Below are 19,803 nucleotides of genomic sequence, written 5' to 3' on the forward strand. Positions count from 1 at the left end.
CCTCTGCTCTGCTGGGCCAGCTCAGCCATATCCTCCAGCTCCAGGCCCTCTCTTGCCTGTCTGTTGTTCGATCGCCTGGGCTCTTGCCTGTGTTATTTGGGCCTCTGTTCATCCATGCAGGAGACCTGGGCTTGATTCTTGGCCAGTGGGCTGCATGTCCAGCCACCACCTGTCTGTCTATGGGGGCTTGCGTGTTTCTGGGATGAAAGGCCTAGTGATCTACTTCTGAACATCAACCAAGACACATTAAGCTCCCTCCTCATGAAACTCCCAGACTAGCGGGCAAGAGAGCCCTGAAGGAGCCATGTTAACAAGACTGGCCAAGAGCCCACAATTATTAGCTGCTTACTGTGAGCTCAGCATAGTTCCTTGCACTTTGCATGATTAAGTCATTTAATCCTCACACCCCTATGGATCACACCCCACGGATCACACCAGTCCAGTCTGTAACTGATCTCCGGGAGGGTGTAGGACGGGTTTTGCTGCATTGTGCAAGAGGTTGCCATGAACTGGGGCCGGCTTGATGGCCGCTAAGAACAGCAGTCACAACGTGCTGCTGTCTTTGGAGCCCTTTGACCCAGAGGCTCCCAGCCTTGCTACAGAAGGACAGGGCTTAGGTGCACATAAGCCCCCCTCCCTTCTCTTCCCTCAGGGTTTCCTTGCTCTCTTCCCCTTTGGGTGGCTTCCTGCACCACCTGCCTCTGGCAGACTTTCTGCTGCAGGGGACTTTCCCCTGCATGGGACTGTCAGTGTGTTGGTCCCAATAAATAGCTTATTGTGTGGTCACATCTTTTTCCTCCATCAGCCCCTAAACTCCCTTGAACTCACTACAGGCACGATGCACACTTTCTCTGTGCCTCAGTTTCCCCACCTGAAAAGTGAAGTGACTATTAGGGGTGTGAGAATTAAATGAGTTAATCATGCAAAGTGCGAAGAACTATGCTGAGCTCACAGTAAGCAGCTAATAATTATGGGCTCTTGGCAAGTCATGTTAACATGGGTCATTCAGGGCTCTCTCACCCACTAGTCTGAGAGTTTTGTGAGGATGGAGGCTAATGTGTCTTGGTTGCTTCTGTGTCCCTGGACCCAGCACAGGGCCTGGTATATAGCAGGCACTCAATTAGGGAAGAAGCAAAGGTTAGCTGAGTCTCCCTCCATCTCTAGCCCTGGTTCCAGCCTCACCTCCAGCTCTGAGGCTGCCCAGTGCCTCACCTGGATGGGAATGCCACACTGCCTGGCAGCGATCGCTGGGACTCCAGGATCTTCTTCTTGAATTCCTCCAGGCTAGCTAGGTCTGTAGAGAAAGAAGAAGGTCAGGCTTGACCTGCTGCCTCAGCAGCCCCTGCCCAAGCTGGGGGATGGGCTGGTAGCCTCAGATAGTGAGGCTGGAGTGGGGTGCAGGGTAGAAAAGATCCCCACCCTCTGATTCCACCCTCTGTCACTCACCGATGGGTGGGGGGTTGGGGGGAGAACCCACGGGTCTTGGCAAGGGCACCAGCTGCGACTGTGGGAAGAGCAAAGGGAAGTTGTCAGAATCAGGAGTCCCTGAGCTCAAAAACTGGGAGACCCGTGCCCCTCCATGCCTGGGTCTGAGTCCTACCAGGGCAGGGAGACAGTCCCTCACCCACCCTGAGCCTTCAAATTATGGGCTCCCCTTGGCGGCCCTCAGAGACCCACTCTGCAGGGCAGACCCTGCCACAGTCTCCATCCCAACCTCAGCTCTAACCCAACCCCAATTCACAACCCCAATGGTGTCAGCCCACCCAACATAGTCCTCCCAGACTGAAGCCAACCTACTCTGAAGTCAACTTCACCTTGATCTTCAATGCCATCCCCCTAAAACCCAAGGCCAAATCCCTCTAAACTAAAATCCAAGCCAAGTCTGAATCCACTCATAACCCTAAAGTCTGATGCCAACTTAAAAACTAAAACTTCCTTAGAATCAAGTCCCAAGCTAAACCCAATCCCAATCCCAAACCTGGCCTGGCCATATCTTTAGATCTAACTCCAACTCCAATGACATCCCCTAGACTCACCTAATAAGAAAAGTCTAACCCCCAAATTCATCCCCCAGTCCTAGTCCTGAGCTGCAGCAGACCCCCCTGTAGACAGTTTCCCAATACCCAACTCAACCCCAACTTTCACTTCATACCCAACCTCTACCTGAAACCTAACCCCAACCCAGCCTCCACCTTAGACCCATCCTCAGTCCCAACCCAGGCCCCAAATCCACCCCAATCTTCAGCACAATGCTCCCTGACTTTAACCCCAAAGCAGCCCTAGACCCATAAGTCAACTCAAACCACCTCAACCCCAGCTCCATCCACACAGGCTTCTACTCTAGGGCCAGCCCTGACCCTCCCCAATCCTAGTGCCCTCCTCAACCCTAACCTAATGTCCCCCAATCCTTCAACTCAAATACGTTCCAATTCCAGCCCAACTCCAACTCTAGACTCACTAGACCCCCAAACCCAACACAACCTCAACTCTTTTTTTTTTTTAATTTTATTGCGATTTGGGTGAAAGTTTACAGAGCAAATTCATCTTCCATACAGTAGTTCACATACACTTTATCTCATGACATTGACTGTAATCTCCCACAATGCAGCAGCTCTCTTCCCACTTCCTCCCCATAGCCACCTCTTCCCTGTGTCCTTCCCTTCATGTGCTCCTGCACCTTGACCTGACTCCCTGTGCATACCTAGCCCTTCTATTCTCCCATGATTGATCTCTCCAAGCAGTTACCCAGAGTCAATGGTTAGCCTTTTCTCACTATCCAAATTCCAACTCAAATCAAATTCTAAGATAAATGAAATTCTCCATGGGGGGAGTAGGGGTGGGTGGGTGACACCACAAATTACTGCACTGGGTGACACCAACCCTACTGACACCACTGATCCAACATCCCTCAAACTTTCAACACAAGTATATCTTAATTCTGATTCCAACTCCAATCCTAACCCCGACCCTAGATGGGACCCCAACTTTCATCTTCCATACAGCAGTTCACATATTGGGGTTGAGGTGGTTTGAGTTGACTTATGGGTCTAGGGCTGCTTTGGGATTAAAGTCAGGGCTCCCTGGAGCATTGTGTTGAAGTTTGGGGTGGATCTGGGGCCTGGGTTGGGACTGAGGATGGGTCTAAGATGGAGGTTGGGTTGGGGTTAACCTCTAACCCTAAAGCAATTTGAGGAATACTAGTCACCTGAAACTCAGCCTCAGCCTCAACTCTTCCCTTTTTCCTTTTAGTCAATTAGTTTTCTAATTCCAAACTCCACCCCAATCCTAATGCCAGCAAAAGCCGAAATTAACACGTGATCATAACCCTAAAGCCAACTCTAGACTCATCAGCCACCCTAGACTCAATTCTAAATCCACCCTCAATACCTAAACTCAATCCAATCCTAAAGCAACCAAAATCTTACATTCACCCCTTCACCCAACTCTAGACCCAGCAGTCACCCTACCCTTGACTCTAATCTTAATCCTACACAACCCCATTTTCAGTGCAAATTTCCATTCCAAACTTCACCTCAATCTTAATGCCAGTGAAACCCTCAAGTAAGACCTAACTGACCCAACATAGACATGGAAGTCCACTTCGACCCAACTCTAAACTCAAGTTCAACATCACTACCACATTGGCCTCTAGACTCAACCCCAACATAACCTGATTCCGAGACCACTAGCCCACCTTGGCCTTGATGCAGGTGTCCAGGGCTGAGTTGCTGACAGCCAGTTGCATCTTGAGCTGGTCCACCTCCTTCTTCCTGTCCTCTAGCTCCTTGGCCAGGTTGTCTCGTTCTTTTCGCAGTGCTGCCTTCTCCTCCAGAGATAGCTGGTTCTGCCGGGCACAGTCGGCTTGGATCTTGGCCTCTCGGGCCTGAGCCTCCTTCTCTACTTTCTCTTTGGCCTCCTGACTGGCCTGCAGGCTACGCTCGGCCTCCAGCTTCTGGCGCTGGAGGTCCGAGTTCTCACGGGCTACACGTTCGATGTCCACTCGCAGGCTTCGGGCCAGTTCTGCTACCTTGGTGCTCATAAGGGCGGGCATGTGGTCACAGGCTCTGCGGATGGAAGCTACCTCCGAACTGAGGGGATGATAGGGTGTGTAACTTAGGCTGTCCAGGGTGCGCGGGATGATGGAATCCCTCCAGACATTGTGCAACTGTGTCTCAAACTTCTCCTTGTCAAACAGGAGGCAGAGGCTCTCCACCTTCCGCAGCCGCTCCTCGGCAATGCGCTGTTCTTGCTGCAGCTGCACTCGAGTCTTCCCACACTCGGCCAGTTGCTCCTCCACCACCCGTTTGCCCAACGCCAGGGTCTCCTTGTCTTTGGCGCACACAGCCTTCTCCTTTGCCACTTCCACCTCCAGTGTCTTGGCCTTTAGGCCCAGAACGTGGAGCAAAGCTAAGAACACAGGAGATTCAGACTTGGGAAGGCCTGGCGTTTGGGGTCCACCACACCAGCTCCCCACCACCCGTCCTACTCACCATTGCAGCTCTTGTTGCTCTCCTTGAAATTCTCCTGGCATTCCTTCTCACTCAAGATAATGGCGGCCATGTATCGTTGGTTGTTCAGGTAGATGGCCTATGAAAACGGGGGACACAAGATGGAGGTCAGTGATGAACCATTGCAGGGCCCCCCTTCCCAAAGTCTCAAGGTTGGGGTCCCAGGATAAGCACTCATGTGGCCTGGTTGGCTGGGTTCACAAGAAGTATAAGTCTAGTCTTTGTTATGGGTTGAATGGTGTCCCCCAAAAAGGTATGTTAAAGTCCTATCCCCTGTACTGGGAAATGTGACTTTGTTTGGAAAAAGAGTTTTCTTTGCAGACTCTATTAGTTAAATTAATTGTCATATCAGAGTAGTAGTTGTTATTAATTCCTGTTGAGTTGGTTCTGACTCTTGGCAACCATGTGTGTACAGTGTAACATTGCTCCATAGAGTTTTCAAGGCTGTGACCTTGAAAGCCAATCATTAGACTTTACTTCCTCTACTTTTGAAGTGGCTCTGGGTGGGTTTGAACAGTCAATCTTTTGGTTAGTAGTCCCGTGCTTAACTGGGGATTCATACCAGAGTTTGTTGTTGTTGTTGTTGTTTGCCGTCGAGTCGGCCCCGACTCATACCAGAGTAGGGGGGTCCTAATCTTTTTTTTTTTTTTAAATTGTTATTTGGGTGGAAGTTTACAGAGCAAATTCACTTTCCATATAGCAGTTCACATACATTTTGTCTCATGACATTGACTACAATTTACCACAATGCAACAGCTCCCCTCCCGATAGTTACCTCTTCCCTGTGTCCATCCCTCCATGCACTCCTGCCCCCTGAACTGTCTCCCTGTGCATAAGCAGCCCTTCTTTCTCCCATGATTGTTCTCTCCAAGGAGTGTATCTACCTCAGGTAAATGTTCAACTCCTATGCCTGTCTTTTGCTTGACTGGAAACCACAGGTGTGGGTTCAGTTCCAGACCTGACAGGCAGCTAGAGGCCATAGTCTCAGTGGTTCCATCAGGCTCTATCAGACCAGCAAACCTGGTCCCCCCCCCCCCTTTTTTTTTCTCCAAATGATTTTGAGTTTTGTTCCACATTGTTCTCCCTCTCTATCCTGGATCTCCTATATAGATCCCCCTCCGAGTGGTTGACAGTGGTAGCCAGACACCATCTAGTTCTTCTGGTCTCATGGTCATATAGGTGTGGATCGCGTAGTGTACCCAGTCACTTAGACGAATTATTTCCATGAATCCTTGGTTTTCTTCATTCTTCTTTGCTCTGGATGAGGAGAGGCCCATCATTGCATCTAGATGGCAGCTTGCAAGCTTTTAAGATCCCAATTACTACTCACCAAATAGGAGGTGGAACAATGTTTTGTATAGTATGTTATGCCAACTGAGCTTGATGTCCCCTGAGACTATGGTCCCAAGCCCACAGGTTCAACTACTTGCTTGCTCCCTCTGGGTAGCTGGCTGTGACCAAGAAGTAACAACGTTGTCCCTTGTCAGCTCTACTATACACCTGGGAATTTTTACAGAACATACAAATACACTTGTAGAACCATTGTCTGCCAACCCTGTACATGGTCTTGGGTATACTCCCTGCTGCATAGACATACCTAATAGTTCAGCCTGTGGGTGGTCCTAATTTAATCCCTTCTGAGTGGGGTCTAATAAAAGAAAAGGACAGATATAGAGAGAATCACACAAGGGTGGGAAGACAAACATCATGTAATGATGCACCTAAAAGCCACCAGATGCCAGGAAATGCCTGGGATGCGAGAAGCTGAAAGAGATAAGGAAGGATTCTCCCCTAGAGACTTTGGAGGGGGTGCAAGCCAATGCTTTAAATTCAGACTCCTAACCCCTAGAACTGTGAGACAATAAACTTCTGTTCTTTAAAGTCATCTTCCCCAAAAAAACTAAACCACAGTTGCCACTGAGTTGATTCTGACTCATTATGACCCCACATGGATCACAGTAGAACTGGGCTCCGGGAGGTTTTCAACAGCTGATTGTTCAGAAGTGGATCACCAGGCCTTTCTTCTCAGGTGCCTTTGGATGGACTCAAACCTCCAACCTTTAGGTTAGCAGCCAAATGTATTAACTGTTTGTGCTAACCAGGGACCCCTAAAGTAACTCACTCATGGTATTTTGTTATGGCAGCCCTGGGAAACTAAGACAGTCTTCAAAAGTTGTTACAATGAATACTTTTCAGCAATAAATAGGAATGAAGGATCAATACACACTACAACATGGATGAACCTTAAAAACATGTGTACACATTTGAGGTCGACTGATTTTCGACAAAGATGCCAAAACAGTTTAATGGGAAGAAGAACTGTCTTTTCAACAAATCATGCCGGTACAACTGGATCTCTATAGGGCCGTTACCTCACACCACATAGAAAGATTAACTCAAAATGGATCAAAGACCTAAGTGTAAGAATTAACAACATAAAAACTCTTAGAAGAAAATATAGCGGTATAGCATCATGGTCTTGGACTTGGCAATGGTTTCAGAGATATGACACCAACGACATAGTCAACAAAAGAAACAGTTCAATAAATGGGACGCCATCAAAATTAAAGAATTGCATCAAAGGACACCATCAAGAACATGAATAGATAGCCCACAGAATGGGAGAGAATATTTGCAAATCATACATTTGATAACGGAGTAATTTCCACAATAGAATCAGATACAGTATTGCACTGGGCAAATCGGCTGCAAGGGACCTCTTTAAAGATGTCACTTTGAAGACTAAGGTGCAACCTAACCCAAGCCATAGATAGACACAGTGGCTGCAGCAATGGGCTCAGGTATAGCAAGGATCATGAGGCTGGCACAGAACCGGGCAGTATTTTGTTCTGTTGTACAGAAGGTCGCTATGAGTCAGAGATGACTCGATGGCACCTAACAACAACAACCCAAGCCATGGTATTTGCAACCACCTCATATTCATGTGAAAGCTGGACAGTGAATAAGGAAGACCAAAGAAAGGTTGATGCTTTTGAGTTGTGGTGTTTGAGGAGAATACTGAAAATACCATGGACTGCCAGAAGAATGAACAAATGTGTTCTGGAAGAAGTGCAGCTGGAATGCCCCTTGGAAGCGAGAGTGGCCAGACTTGGTCTCATCTACTTTGGTCGTGTTGTCAGAAGGGACCATTCCCTGGAGAAGGATATCATGCTTGGTAAAGTGGAGGGTCAGCGAAGTAGGGGAAGACCCTCAATGAGATGGACTGACACAACAGCTACAATGACGGGCTCAAATAGCAACCCCTTTTGGGTTTCTGAGTGGTAAATCTTTTGGAAGTAGATTGCTCTATCTTCCTTCCTTGGAGTGGTTAGTGGGTTTAAACCACCAACCTTCCAGTCAGTAGTCAAATGCCTTAGCCACTAAGCCACTAGAGCTCCATAGATATATACTATACTCTTATAATTCAATAATAAAGAGAAAAACCAGTTAAATAATGGACTAAGGACTTGAATAGATGTTTCTCCAAAGAAGATACACAAATGGCCAATAAGCTCATAAAAAGATGCTCAACATCATGCGCCATCAGGAAAACACATATCAAAATCATAGTGAGGTGTTCCCTAGGTCTCTTCCCATCCACTGGGGTGGCTGTATTCAAAAGAGGAAGAATCCAAAGGATGGGCAAGGATGTGAAGAAATTGGAACCCTCTTTTGCTGCTGGTGGGATTGTAAAATAGAGAAGAGTTTGGAAAAGAGTGTGGAAGTTCCTGAAAAAGTTAAACACAGAATTACCACATGACCCAGCAATGTAACTCATAGACATATGCCCCAGAGAAATGAAAACATGAATCCACACAAATACTTGTACAGCCAAGGTTCACTGCAGCAATACAGACAATGGCCAAAGGTAGACCCAACCCAAATGTCCATCAAGGGATGAATACATAGACACAATGGGGTCCGTCCACCCAATGGAATATTATTCAGGCATGAAAAAGGAATGAAGGTCTGATACCTGCTGCAACATGAATGAACTTCAGAAGCCTGATGCTGAATGTAGGCAGCCAGACACAAAAGGCCACATAGTGTCTGATCCTATTTATATGAAACGTCCGGGACAGACAGACAAAATCATGAAGACAGAGAGTGGATTTGTGCATGCCAGGGGTGGGGTGGGGGTGGGTGGGGAATGACTGTAATGGCACAGGATTTCCTTTTGGAGTGATGAGGATGTACAGGAATTAGTCAGAGATGGCTGCACACCATTGTGAGTGTGCTGAATACCACTCATTCCCTTTCAGTGGATGAACTATGTGGCGTGTGAATTATATCTCAAGAGAGCTGTTTGCAAGGGACATTTTCATAGTTGAACCAACTCAGGCCACAACTTTAGAACTTCCCAACAGAACCCTCCGCAGACACATAACAAGTCAAGGTGCAAGCGAGGAGGGTTTGTCTTTCTGAAACACCTGTCCTTCGTCCTTTCTGAGTTGGCCCTCCAGTGCTACCCTCCAGAGCAGAAGACAGAAATAGGTGAAATTCCTGGCTTTTGTTTTCAAAAGTCTTAGCCACAGAGGGAAGATCTGTGGGTAAGGATAGTGTGAGCTGGCCCCAAACATGAAGTGAACTAGAGGTTTCCATCGGGCCAGAGCAAGTGACAAGAGAAACTGGGGACCTGCTCCTCCTCCACAGCTACGAGAGACACCGCCTGGTCCACGGGCTGGGGTCTTGCAGAGCTGGTGCAGACTGGGGAGTGCAGACCCTGAAAATCACGGAGTTGAACGCCCCTGCCCCCTGCAGGGGCTCAGGGCCAAAAATTCAGTTGCATTTGTACAAAAATCTTGTTTCTAGCACAACCAGGACTGAGGAGAGACCAAGACTCAGACCCACTATGATCAGAGTCTCTGGGTGGAACACACAGTGAAAACGCTCAGCTGCTAACTGGAAGGTTGGGGGTTCGAGTTCACCTAGAGTGCCTTGGAAGAGAGACTTGGCATTGACTTTAGCAAACTCAGTCACTGAGAACTGCCTGGAGCAAGTTCTGCTCTGAGACACACACAGGGTCACCATGGGCTGGACCGACTCCATAGACCCTGAGTGTTTAAGATCAGAGACAAGTGTGGCAGCTGTGGCTCGGAAGGGGGGAAACCAGGCTGCGGGGTGGCACAGGATGGTTGGAGAAAAGGCCCCAGGGTTGTTGGAGGAAAGCGAAGGGGTTCCAGGTAAGGGATTTGTCAACTTGAAGGGCAAAAAGAGGCTGTGATTCTCAAAAGTTTTAAACCTCTAAGATTCTTAGCTTTTTAAATATTTCATGAAAGGGGTTGAGGGAGGCTCAGGGCATCTGGATGAGTGTGTAAGCCTAAGGTTTTGTGATTCTGGGATTTTCAGTGGTTCTTGGGCTGGACCGCCAGCTGTTCTGGGAGTTGGAAACAGGTCGGTGACAGTCTGAAGGGGGAGACACAGCCCCACTCTGGGGGTCTGAGGGAGGAGATGGGACCCCACTCTGAGGGTCTGAGAGGAGAGACAGGGGCCCACCCCGGGGGCCTAAGGGGGGAGAAAGGGCCCTGCCCTGGAGGATTCTGAGGGGGGAGACTGAGCCCTGCTCTAGGGGTTTGAGAGGGCCACACCCTACGTGTTTGAGTGGGGAGACAGGTTCGTCCCTGGGCCCTGGGGTGTGTGTGCGGGAAGGCATGAACTTGTCTTGAGAGTTTGAGTGGGGAGATGGGCCCCATCTTAGGGGTCTAACAGGGGAAACAGGACGCTGCCCTGGGGGCCTGAGAGGGAGACAGAGTCCTGCCCCGAGTGTCTGAAGGCTCTGATGCCCCCTCCCCATATCCTTCCTGCCCAGTGGGGAGGGCTGGGTGGTCTGAGGCCCCAGCGTCGACGTTTCCTCCTGTGGGAGAATCTACCACTTCCCCCCCCGCCCAGCTTGCTCTCACCCCTGCCTCCCCTACCCCTGTTCCAGCCTCAGCCTGAGTGGGGTCTCCCAGTGCCCCCTCCTCTCACCATCTCTGGGTGAGCGGACCCTTGCCATAGGAGACATGTGTGAGAGAACATGGGCGAGTTCAAGTACGTTTGACACAAACTGGGGACTCGAGAGGTTGGTGGGGTCTCTTCAGGACCCTCAAGTGTGTGGCTTCTGCTGTTCCCTAGGCCTCTCTTTTCTGCGCCCCTCAGGAAATCCCCTCACCTCGGGCCTCCATTTCCTGGTCTGTGAATGGGTTTAAAAATTCTCCCCATCTCCCAGGATTCAACGACGTGGTAATATTTATAAAGCAGATATCATCACAAGGCAAATGTGAGCCATTTACAGACATGACGAGGAGTGCTGGGAGCACAGGGGTTAACACTCAGCTCTTAACTGAAAGGTGGGCAGTTGGAATCTACCAGCATCTCCAAGAGAGAAAAGACCTAATGATCTGCTTTCGTAAAAACTAACCCCCTCCATCAAATAGATTCCGACTCCATAGGACAAAATAGAACAGCTCCATAGGTTTCCAAGGCTGTAAATCTTTACGGAAGCAGACTGTCTCATCTCCCTCCCCTCACAGAGCAGCTGGTGGCTAGTGGGTTTGAACCACCAGCCTTTTGGTTAGCAGTCCAATGCTCTAACCACGGCCCCACCAGAGTGCAATTACAGCCTAGGAAAGTCTATAGGGCAGTTTTACTCTGTACTACAGGGTCACTATAAGTCAGAATCAACAGCACACAACAACAACAATGCATAGATTCCCTGGGTGGTACTAATGGTGCTAACCAGAAGATTGGCAGTTCAAGTCCACCAAGAGATATCTTGGAAGAAAGGCGTGGTGGTCTACGTCCAAAAAATCAGGCACTGACAACCCTCTGAGCACGATTCTACTCTGCACACATGGGGGCTCCAGGAGCCAGAATCAACTCCACGGCAACACGCCGGTTACAGTCATTAGACTGAGAGCCAAATGCTGTGAGCTTCCATTTAACCGAAGGCCGGTCTGGAGATCTGCTTCCAAAAGCTATTGAAAACCCTGTGAAGCAATTCTATTCCACACACAAGGGTGGCCATGAGTCGGAGCCAACTCCATGGCAAGTAGCAACTACAGCAACTCGCATGTAGTGTGTAAGGGCTCCTTCACGGCTCTTTGTCCCTATTACATTTCGTCATGGGCCTGGGCTGCCAGTTCACATACAGGACACCCAGGTAAACATGGATTTAGATAAACAATGTATCATTATTTTAGGAAAGGTAAAGAAAAAAAAAAAAAACCACCAAACTCATTGCCATCCAGTCGGTCCTGACTCAGTGACCCCCTTTGGCTTTCCAAGGCGTTATCTCTATGGAAGTAGATTGCCCAGTCTTCCTCCCAGGGAGTGGCTGGTGGGTTTGAACCACCGACCTTTTGGTTAGCAGTCAAATGCCTTAGGCACTACGCCATCACAACAGTCCCTAAATTGCACAGGACAGGTATGTTTATCTCCCAAAATGTCTTGAAATGGCAACTAATGCTACAAAATAAAATGTGTAAAAACTATTGAATGGAAAACGAATTTGCTCTGTAAACTCTCACCCAAACACAATTGAAAAAAAGTAAATATACTGAATGACATAAGTCTTACCGCCTCCCCCCCAAAAAAATTCTTCATCATTTGTGGACGAAGGCTGCTCGGGTGAAATACCGGGTCTACGTGAGTGGTCATCTCACAGAGGCTCAGAGCGGCGATGTGAGGCCGCCAGGGTGGCCGAGGTCCCGAGTCCTTACCCGGTCGGCCTGGCACTGGCGGAAGCTGGCGTTGATGCGGTCCAGGTCTCGGCGGGCGCTCAGCAGCATCTGCATAATGGCATCCTTGGCGCGGGTGGTGAGGTTGAGCTCCTTTGTCAGGTTGGCGTGGGTGGCCGTGAGCCCCACGACCTGGCCGTAGAGGCCGTCGGCCCGGCGTTCGGTGGCCTGCAAGTTGGACTCGGTGCCGCCATGCACGTTGCCGTACACCATGAAGAGCACGAGGCCCAGGATAATGAGAAACTGGATGAGCGAGACGAAGAGGAAAAAGTAACGCAGGTAGTACCAGCAACCCCGCTCACTGCCCCCCGCTTTGTGCAGCCCCCGCGAGTATGGCCCCCCGCGCTCCATGACCAGACCCATGTGCACCGCTCGGCTGCCTGGTCTGCTCTGGGTGCGGCGGCGACGGCGGCCCCTCCTGGACACCGCTGCAGGGGGAGTGTTTATATTACCCCTTTTAATACTTCCTCTGCCTGGCTCCTTCCTGGCCAGGAGGAAACGGGGGCCGCGGGTTATCACAACACTCCCACTCGGGCTGTTGAGGGGAGCCAGGCACAGCTGGGCAGGGTGATGTGCCTCCCTGAGCCTCAGTTTCCCCACCTGCCCTTGCTCTGTGACGCTGTTCTCAGCACCAGATGTGTATAATCTCATTGAACTGCTGCAGGCCTGTTGGAGTCCCTGGTGCTGCAAACAGTTCAGACACTCAGCTGCTAACCCAAAGGTTGGAGGTTCGAGTCCATGCAGAGCCACCTCAGAAGACAGTCTTAGCAGTCTGCATCTGAAAAGTCAGCCATTGGACACCCCGGTTCTGTGCTGACCCACACGCGGTCCTCAGCCAGGTCTGTTGCTCCTCCATTATGCAAAGAAGGAAACTGAGGCACATGGATGAAGAAGGATTTGCCCTGGGGTTCGGAGACCTGAGTTTAGCCCCTGCAGGCTGGTTGAATGTGTACCCACTTCACAGTCTGGTTGAACGAGGTAAAACTTTGGAAGGGCTTAGCCCAGAGGAGCTAGGGTGTCTCAGTGGTTAGAGCATTGGGCTGCTAACCAAAAGATTGGTGGTTGGAATCCACCAGTCACCCCATGGGGGAAAAATGAGGCAGTCTGTTTGCATAAAGGCTTACAGCCTTGGAAACCCTATGAGGCAGTTCTACTCGGTCGTATAGGGTCACTATAAGTCAGAAATGACTTGTTGGCACTGGGTTTGCTTGCAGATTTGGGGCTGAGCCCAGAGCTGAGTACACAGGAGGTGCTCAATAATTGCACCCGAGAGCTCCTTGTAGAGAGCTGGTCCACAGATGGCAGCAGTACTAGGTTCCTCTGTGATTCAGCCAATGTTCTGTTCACATTGGCTAAGTGCTTCAGGAGAGCAGAAGCAGCACTGGATTTGGAGCTCAGCTCATGTGAGTTGGGGCAAGCTTCCTCTCTCTGTGCCTCAGTTTCCCCTCTGTAAGGTACAGGGCTGTGGTGAGGCTCAAGAGAACAGATTGGCTGATGTTATTATTTGCTGTCATTATTCAGCAGCATGTTTGGGGCCCAGCTTCCTGCCTCCTGACCCTTGAACCACCGGGACCCTTCTGGTGACACTCTGGGGCATGCCTAAGCTGATGTGGAAGGGATTTCAGGATGGAGGAGCAAAGGATTCTGGGTGTGTCTCCTATCCCCTAGCCCAGAACCTCCCTGGGGCTTTCTGCTCTGTGCTGGGTGATTCCATGGCTTGGCTCTGTAAGAGGCATGAGTCCCAGGCTTGGCTCTGAGGGACCCCCAGTCTTGGGGAGACAGAGCCTGAGACAGACACTCCCCCAGGGCTGGGCTGGGGGAGATGGTAGGGAATAGGGGAGGAGGCTAGACCTTGGGTGACGTTGCTAATACAATTACTATCCACTTTGAGAGACACAGTAGGGTGAAAGCCAGGGCGTGGGGACCCATCCCTTATTACCCAGGATGATGTAGTGGGGGCCTAGTTGACAGGATGGGTCCTGCAGGGTGGTGCTCCACAAAGCAGGGGGCGGGGGTGGGGAGGGAGTGAGGGGTAAGGAGGAATTGAACCAAGAAGGAGGAAGTTCCCAGGAGGAGGCAGGAAATCACTCTGAGACCTTTGGCCTCTGTAGCTACCCTGGTGATTCCTGATTCCTGATTCCAGACCCTCAGAGGCTCAAGGGGGTGGAGTGGAGAGGGTCTGGGCTGCAGCCGGTGCCCAACCCGCTGTTTATCTAGGTTGGCCAGGCCCGCCCAAAGCCCCCAGAGTAGAGTGAGAGGAGGCAAAGTATAACAGGCATAGCCTGTTACAATTTACGCACTGGAGTTCAGTTCTGGCGATGCCAGCTACCAGCTGTATGACCTTGGATAAGAGATCTCCCCTCTCTGAGTCTCAGTGCTCTTCTGTCTAAAATGGAACCCTTCAATGTAGCTGGTTGTGAAGCACTGAACAGTGCTCAGCACCAACTCAGCCTTAATAAATGGTGTTTTGAAGCGGGGGGAGGGGACCAGGTTTGCTGGTCTGATAGAGCCTGGTGGAATCACTGAGACTATGGCCCCTAGCTGCCCTTCGGGCTGGAATTGAACCCACACCTGTGGTTTCCAGCCAAACAGAAGACAGGCATAGGAGTGGAACATTTACCTGAGGTAGATACACTCCTTGGAGAGAACAATCATGGGAGAAAGAAGGGCTGTTTATGCAGGGAGACAGCTCGGGGGCAGGAGTTCATGGAGGGATGGACACTGGGAAGAGGTAACTGTGGGGAGGAGGTGGGAGGCGAGATGTTGCATTATGGTAAACTGTGGTCAATGTCATGAGACAAAGTGTATGTGAACTGCTGTATGGAAAGTGAATTTGCTCTGTCAGTCTTCCCCCAAAATCACAATAAAAAAAAAAAAAAAAAAACAGATGATGGATAAGTAAAATGTGGTATATTCATACAATGGAATATTATACAGACTTAAAGAGAAATAAAATTCTGATACATGCTAAATAAATAAATAAATGGTGTTTTGGTTTTTTTGAAGATGGGACAGGCTGGGCCTGGGAGCCCCAGAGTAAGGAGGAACTGAGGGGGGTAGAGAGAGCCTGGGTGACAAGAGTGTACCAGAGGACTTAGGAAGGGGCAGTGCCTGGGCACACGCTGGGACATGTGATGGTCTTGACGTCTACTTAAGATCCTAGGTATCTGTTATGGGTTGAATTGTGTCCCCAGAAAGATATGTTGAGGTGCTAACCCCTGGTACCTGTGAACATTAGCTTGTTTGGAAAGAGAATCTTTTAAAATGTTACCTGTTTGGGGGAAAAAAAAAAAGTGTTATCCATTAGATTAACATGAGGTGGTACTGGAGCAGGGTGGGTTCTAATCTAGGCTGTTGTTGTAGTTAGGTACCCCAGAGATTTCCGTTTACAGCAAGCTCATGTGACGGAGAAGAACTGCCCCATAGAGTCATCTTGGCTGTAATCTTTATGGAAGCAAACTGTTAGGTTTCTTTCCTGGAGCTACTGGGATTGGGGGGTAAGAACTGTCAATCGTTTGGTGAGCATCCGAGCATCTAACCATCTGTACCACCAGGGTTCTTAATCCAGTATGATTGGTGTCCTTATAAAGGGAGAAGAGACAGAGAGACGGACAGAGAAAGGATGACCATGTGAAGACAGAGGCAGGTATTGTAGGAGTCTACAGGCCAAGGAATGCCAAGGATTGCTGACGGTCAGATTCTCCCTCAGAGACTCCAAGAGAAACCAACATACCAATATCATGATTTCAGACTTCTGGCCTCCGTAACTGTGAATCAATAAATTTCCGTTGTTTTAAGCCATCCATAGTGACCCCTCCTTGGGTTTCTGAGGCGGTATCACTACAGAAGTAGATTGCCCAACCTTCCTTCTGAGGAGTGGTTGGTAAGTTTGAACCACCACCCTTCTGGTAGCAGTCAAGTGCCTTAGGCACTATGCTACCAGAGCTCCTAATGTTATGACACTAGTACATTATTAATACATGAGTCTCATTAATTTACACACTATTCTTCATGATATATTGAAAGTATTGCATATATGTACGTACAGATGCAATGCCGGTTGACAAGGAAAAAGAAAGGCAACCATGAACTCTTAGTAAACCAAAAAGCTACCCTAGACCAGATCATACTGATGTGTTACCATTTTGAGCAATTTTGAGAGTAGAATCTTAAATATACTAGTTTGTTTCAAACTGAAAAACATTGCTCTGTTTCTTTTTTTGCAATTTGATCTCACATCTTTGATTTGTAAAGTTTCTTCTTTTTTTAAGTAACTTGCTTTATTAGCTAGATTTTGTTTAAAAGTGGAAAAGGTAATGAAGTTTGCTCTCTTTTGTTTAACAATACCTCTTTGAGATCTGTTGATTCTTTTCACCTGCTGTTTAAGCTGTCCCCATGTACATTACCATAATATCTATCAATGAGCATTTAGATCATTTCTAAGGTTTTGTTCTCATTTCTATGAATAAAGCAAGATTTGAAATTAAATCCACAGAAATAAAACCACTGAGTCCCAGCTATCACCAAGTTGTCTTCCAAAGAAATTGTCCGTATTGACACCTTGCCAAAGTGACTAAAATCAGGCTTTCTGTAAACAGATGGCGTAGGCCAGATAATTTCAGAAGGCGGGGCCAAGTGACTGGTCTGTGGATTCACGTGAGGTTAAACGTGTGAGCTTTGGTCAGTTCCCCTTGATGTGTGCGTTATTTTCCTGAAAACCATTTGTCATATTCACAGGAAATTTTGCACATGAATCCCTCTGAATTCCTCTGGAGGGTCATCTCAAACTCAGCTCTTGGTTTTAAACTTTTTTTTTTTTTAATTAAAAAAAAGCAATTTCATTTTGTTTGGGCAGAGTAGGAAAAGCTGTCATGAAGGAGTCAACTCTGTTACTACCTAGAGGCAGAAACTGAAGTCTATGGAGACATGAGATCTTAAACAAAATCTCACAGAACTCTTGGAAAATGTTTGAGGAAGTGATATTTCTGGTGAAGAAAATTTTTGGTGAAGTTCTAAAAATCATCTGCCTTTAAGTCAATATGTATGTTTTTTTATTAAATTAAAATGACATTAAGTTTTGTGTTTACGGATGTGTTCTGGTTACCTAGTGCCGCTCTGACAAGAAATATACCACAAATGGGATGGCCTTAACAAACAGGAGTTTATTCTTACAATTTGGAGACTTTAAGTCCAAGTTCAAAGTGCCAGGCTCTAGGGGCTGGGTGAAAGCCCCTCAACCTTGGGGTCCAGCTCTGCCTCCTGCTCCCGGCCCAATGGAGCTAAAGGTATTCCTTCACTCAGACAGCAGCTGGCTGCTGAGGCTGAGAAGCCCCAAGGTTGACAAGTAAAAAGGTACAGTCCTGATGTTACCAAACCACACAGCAGGCCAATAACTTAAGTCCATTGTAAGTTCCAAGGTCAGCGGAGCATAGTAGGCTGATGAGCAACGACACAGCTACATTCAGGGTCTAAGCGTGCCATAGGCTAGAGGCCATTCCCAAGGCTTCTCCTTATATACAGGAAGCAGACCACATCCCAAAGGCAGATACCCAGCTGCTTGTGGTAGATCCCACCATGGAGTTGATTGCCAGTTTCCTCATGGGGATTAACTACCACCAGCTGCCCAGCCACTCAACCAGGCCCAGCCAAGTTGACACACAAACATAACTACCACAGGAGGTGACAACGGAGGCAAAGTGCCCTTTTGAGGGGGGCACCCTGTCCTCTTTGAGCCTCTGTGTGAAAACTGAGTCCATTTTCTTGCCTAGGACTGGGGGGCTGGCAGGGAGTCAGCCTGCTGTTGTCCCAGGTGGCCCCCGCACCCCAGTGGCTGCTCTGAGCTTCTCATCTCTGCCCCTGTCCTGTCCCTGCCCAGAGTAAGGAGGGCCCCAGGGTGACCCTGGATGGGGGCAGCCAGGGCAGAAATGAAGAAGGACTCAAAGACAGAGAAACGGACACAGGGAATGGACAGGCAGAGGCCGGGAGACAGAGCAGAGTAAGGACAGGCCAGGGGCTGACCTTGTGGAGTCCAAGAGGCGAGTCCCACCAAAGAGTGTGATCTGTTCCCCTGGACACCGAGGCAGCGGTGCGGTGGCGCGGGACCTGGGCTGGTTCTCCTCACATTAGCTTGGAATCTTCCATCACCTACTCCCTGCTTTTTGGCCTCCCTAGGGACTTGCAGCCTCCAGCCTTTGCCTTTACTCCATTCCTGACTCTCTCTGACACCAGCTCTGACTGTGTTCTTCCGGCTCACACACCCAGTACCCTCCATCGCCAGCACTAATTTTCAGGGTGTGGGAGGTATGGCCAAAATTAAGCCAGTGGAATAAATCAGTACACTAATGGTAGTGATAATAATAATGATATAAGGCTTATTTCCTGATCAGCCCTTGGACCCCATAGCCAGCCACGTGGTGAAGTGGTTCTCAGGGTTCTTTCTCAGTCTCAAGCGAGGATCCAGACCGCCGGCGATGGCTCACTCCAGGAGGAGCCATTTTCCGCCGGCTTCTGAGTTTAAGACATGTTTGGTGGTGGGGGGCGGGGTGTCTCAGTTCTTCCCCTACCTCAGCCCCCAAGCTCTGGGCCATCTATTGGCGGCACCTGGGCTTGCAGGCTAGGGCGACCCCTAGTGGGCATGGTGGGACACAGCGGCTGGACTCCTCACCCCTCCCTCCTTCAGTCCTGCCTCTAGGGGGCTCTCTCTTGGGTAAAGGCCCTGACCTGGCCCCTCCAAGTCCCAGGTGGGTGGGCTGATAATGAGCAGAACTAGCTGAAGGAGGGAGTCACAGTTTCAGGAACTCCCACTCGCCTCCCTATACCACCTCTTGTTAGCTGAGGTTGAGTCGGCTCCTACTCACGGAGACCGCATGCGCACAATCTGAGAAAACGATGCGAAATCCTGCGTCACCTTCTCAAGCTGTGTTCGAGTCCATCTGTTGCCCTCACTGGCCTGCTACTTTACCAAACGCAATGTCTTTCTCTAGCAATTGCTACTGCCTGTTGATAAGTCCAAAGCAAGCCGGTCGGACGCTATTCTGTTGTGATCCGTAGGGCTTTCACTAATTTTCGGAAATAGACTGTCAAATTCTTCCTGGTCTCTTAGTCTGGAAGCTGGGCCGAAACCTGCCCACCACAAGTGTTTGAAATGCCCTCGGCATAGCTTGCAGCATCACAGCAACACGCTAGCCACCGTACTACAACAAGCCGAAGGGAGGGAAGGTGCACACTAACCTCTTAGTTATTTTTTATAAATACTGTTTAATTTTTAAAAGGCAATATATGCACCCGGCTTTTTGAAATGCAAACCGTACAAAAAGTATATAGAGAAACATGAAACTGCTTCCCTTGCCAGCCCACACCTGTTAGTCCCTTCACCCGAGGCCACAGCTCCTACCAGAGTTTCCTTCCTTCTGTAATATTTAAATTAAAAACCCACTTTAAAAAATTATTGCCTTCCCTGATTTTTACACTAACATATCTTTGGAGAAGAGCCCCATTAGCATATTTGACAGTTATATAATATTCCACTGTATGGATAAACAACTTATTGAAACAATCCCCAATTAAGGGACATTTAG

The 19,803-nt window shown here is 49.0% G+C and overlaps 1 protein-coding gene across 1 annotated transcript; it reads right to left on the reverse strand.

The window, feature by feature from the left end:
- Nucleotides 1-1,208: 1,208 nt before the first annotated feature.
- On the reverse strand, nt 1,209-12,589 carry LOC103200874 (plasmalemma vesicle associated protein). The gene is made up of 5 exons (XM_007945461.1): nt 12,209-12,589; nt 4,491-4,587; nt 3,695-4,407; nt 1,447-1,504; nt 1,209-1,294 (listed from the first exon to the last, which is right to left on the reverse strand). Exons 1-5 carry the CDS (start codon nt 12,587-12,589, stop codon nt 1,209-1,211), a joined length of 1,335 nt encoding a protein of 444 aa, XP_007943652.1.
- Between the last annotated feature and the right edge of the window lie 7,214 nt (nt 12,590-19,803).

Source organism: Orycteropus afer, unplaced genomic scaffold (genome assembly GCF_000298275.1).
Source record: "Orycteropus afer afer isolate SDZICR_OR568_19922 unplaced genomic scaffold, OryAfe1.0 scaffold00136, whole genome shotgun sequence".
In the NCBI taxonomy this organism is placed as follows: Eukaryota; Metazoa; Chordata; class Mammalia; order Tubulidentata; family Orycteropodidae; genus Orycteropus; species Orycteropus afer.

What these genes read in the sequence shown, in the direction of transcription:
- LOC103200874 (XM_007945461.1), bottom strand. Translation starts at nt 12,589, where the DNA reads ATGGGTCTGGTCATGGAGCGCGGGGGGCCATACTCGCGGGGGCTGCAC. An exon ending in GCCAGTGCCAGGCCGACCGG is followed by an intron (nt 4,588 to 12,208) that starts GTAAGGACTCGG and finishes CCGTTTTCATAG; the next exon opens with GCCATCTACCTGAACAACCA. An exon ending in GAGCAACAAGAGCTGCAATG is followed by an intron (nt 4,408 to 4,490) that starts GTGAGTAGGACG and finishes CTGTGTTCTTAG; the next exon opens with CTTTGCTCCACGTTCTGGGC.